We start from the raw sequence: 2392 nt of genomic DNA on the forward strand, positions 1-2392 counted from the left end.
ACAGGCCATCAGTCAAATCATACTCTGATAGGAGGAACAGGCTGTCAGTCAAATCATACTCTGATAGGATGGGAGGAACAGGCCGTCAGTCAACACATACTCTGATAGGAGGAACAGACCGTCAGTCAAATCATGCTCTGATAGGAGCAACAGGCTGTCAGTCAAATGGTGTTGACCTGGTAAACCCGTAAGACACTGATCTACTGATGTGGTTTATGGAGGCGGGGTCAGTAACCTACCATGTTCCCGTTCTCCTGCGCTCTGCGGATCGCGTTCTGTTTGGAGTCGATCCAGTACAGTTGTTTATCCAGGGGGTCGTAGTCTATAGCCCTGACATTCCTCAGACTGTGGATGGGAAGGATGATGTCAGGAGACTGATGCTCATCCATCACCATCCGGTTAATGGCTGACTTCTGACTGAACAAGAGGAACGACGTAGGGGCTGGAGGAGGAGAGGGGGGAGAGACCATTAGAGAGAGAGAGACAGAGGAACGACGTAGGGGCTGGAGGAGGAGAGGGGGGAAGAGACCATTAGAGAGAGAGAGACAGAGGAACGACGTAGGGGCTGGAGGAGGAGAGGGGGAAGAGACCATTAGAGAGAGAGACAGAGCACGCGTAGGGGCTGGAGGAGGAGAGGGGGAAGAGACCATTAGAGAGAGAGAGACAGAGGAACGATGTAGGGGCTGGAGGAGGAGAGGGGGAAGAGACCATTAGAGAGAGAGAGACAGAGGAACGACGTAGGGGCTGGAGGAGGAGAGGGGGAAGAGACCATTACAACAATTACTTTGGATGAGAAATTAATGGAGAGAGAGAGACAGAGAGAGAATCAAGCATGTGATGTCTGAATAATGATCACAGTGGGTGGCCCAGTGGGTTCCCTCTCCCCTGGTCAGCATAGCTGTGGGGGCATCTCTCCCCTGGTCAGCATAGCTGTGGGGGCATCTCTCCCCTGGTCAGCATAGCTGTGGGGGCATCTCTCCCCTGGTCAGCATAGCTGTGGGGGCATCTACAGTATATGACCAGCAGTAGGTCAACACCCCTTCAAATTAGTGGATTCGCCTGTTTCAGCCACAGCCTTGCTGACAGGTGTATAAAATTGAGCATACAGCCATGCAATCTCCATAGACAAACATTGTCAGTAGAATGACCCCTACTGAAGAGCTCAGTGACTTTCAGTTTGTCAGTTTGTCAAATTTCTGCTCTGCTAGAGCTGCCCCCTGTCAACTGCTGTTATTGTGAAGTGGAAAATGTCTAGGAGCAACAACGGCTCAGCCGGGAAGTGGTAGACCACACAAGCTCACAGAAACCGCTGAGTGCAGCAAGTAAAAACCCTCTGTCCTCTGTTACAACGCTCACTACCGAGTTCCAAACTGCCTCTGTCACAACGCTCACTACCAGGTTCCAAACTGCCTCTGGAAGCAACGCTCACTACCGAGTTCCAAACTGCCTCTGGAAGCAACGCTCACTACCGAGTTCCAAACTGCCCCTGGAAGCAACGCTCACTACCGAGTTCCAAACTGCCCCTGGAAGCAACGCTCACTACCGAGTTCCAAACTGCCCCTGGAAGCAACGCTCACTACCAGGTTCCAAACTGCCCCTGTTGCCACGCTCACTACCGAGTTCCAAACCGCCGCTGGAAGCAACATCAGCACAAAAACTGTTAGTCGGGAGCTTCATGAAATGGGTTTCCATGGCCGAGCAGCCCCACACACAAGCCTCAGATCAACATGGACAATGCCAAGCGTCGGCTGGAGGGGTGTAAAGCTCTGGGGCAGTGGAAACGCTTTGTCTGGAGTGATGAATCACGCTTCACTATCTGACAGTCTGACGGAAAAATCTGGGTTAGGAGGATGCCAGGGGAACACTACCTGCCCCAATTCATAGTGCCAACTGTAAAGTTTGGTGGAGGAGGATTAATGGCCTGTGGCTGTTTTTCTTGGCTATGCTGTGGGAGCTACAGCCCAGTTACAGACCTAGTACCGTGACCGTGTGTGTGTGTGTGTGTGTGTGTCTCTCACCACTGCAGGTCTTGTTGTCATTGTTGAGGAGAAGTGGGCGGGGCATCCACAGACAAAGCTGCTGATTGGTACAGCCAGACAGAGGTGTGAGCATTGCCCATTGGTGGAGCGCAGGCGTTCCAGCCCCCCTGGCGTGACGAGTGGAAGACCAAGATGTCCATCACGTAGTCTAGGTGACCCTGGATGACCGTACGGTTCTGGCCCGATGTCTTATTGGCCCGTTCGATGCTGCGCTGAGACCAGTCCGTCCAATAGATGTAGTCCTGGTACTGGGTCAGACCAAAGGGGTGGGGGAGGTCGTCGGCTATAACCTCACGCTCCAGACCTGGGGGAGCAGAGGAGGAACAGTTAGACCTGGGGGAGACAGGAGGAGA

The 2392-nt window shown here is 53.1% G+C and overlaps 1 protein-coding gene across 2 annotated transcripts in view; it reads right to left on the reverse strand.

Annotated features, from left to right (window-relative positions):
• Nucleotides 1-203: 203 nt before the first annotated feature.
• Nucleotides 204-2392, reverse strand: part of LOC121842123 (low-density lipoprotein receptor-related protein 6-like) — a 5098-nt gene continuing 2909 nt past the window's right edge. Inside the window, exons 3-4 of one of the 2 annotated variants that reach the window (XM_042312224.1) lie at nt 2019-2343; nt 204-442 (exon numbers count right to left, since the gene is read on the reverse strand). In XM_042312224.1, the coding sequence (XP_042168158.1) occupies nt 2036-2343 (308 nt within the window). In that variant the 3' untranslated portion in view covers nt 204-442; nt 2019-2035. Of the gene's footprint in view, nt 443-717; nt 745-2018; nt 2344-2392 lie in introns of those variants that run through there. The other variant, XM_042312225.1, reaches the window with a different exon arrangement.

This window comes from Oncorhynchus tshawytscha, unplaced genomic scaffold (assembly GCF_018296145.1).
Source record: "Oncorhynchus tshawytscha isolate Ot180627B unplaced genomic scaffold, Otsh_v2.0 Un_contig_8003_pilon_pilon, whole genome shotgun sequence".
Classification (NCBI taxonomy): Eukaryota; Metazoa; Chordata; class Actinopteri; order Salmoniformes; family Salmonidae; genus Oncorhynchus; species Oncorhynchus tshawytscha.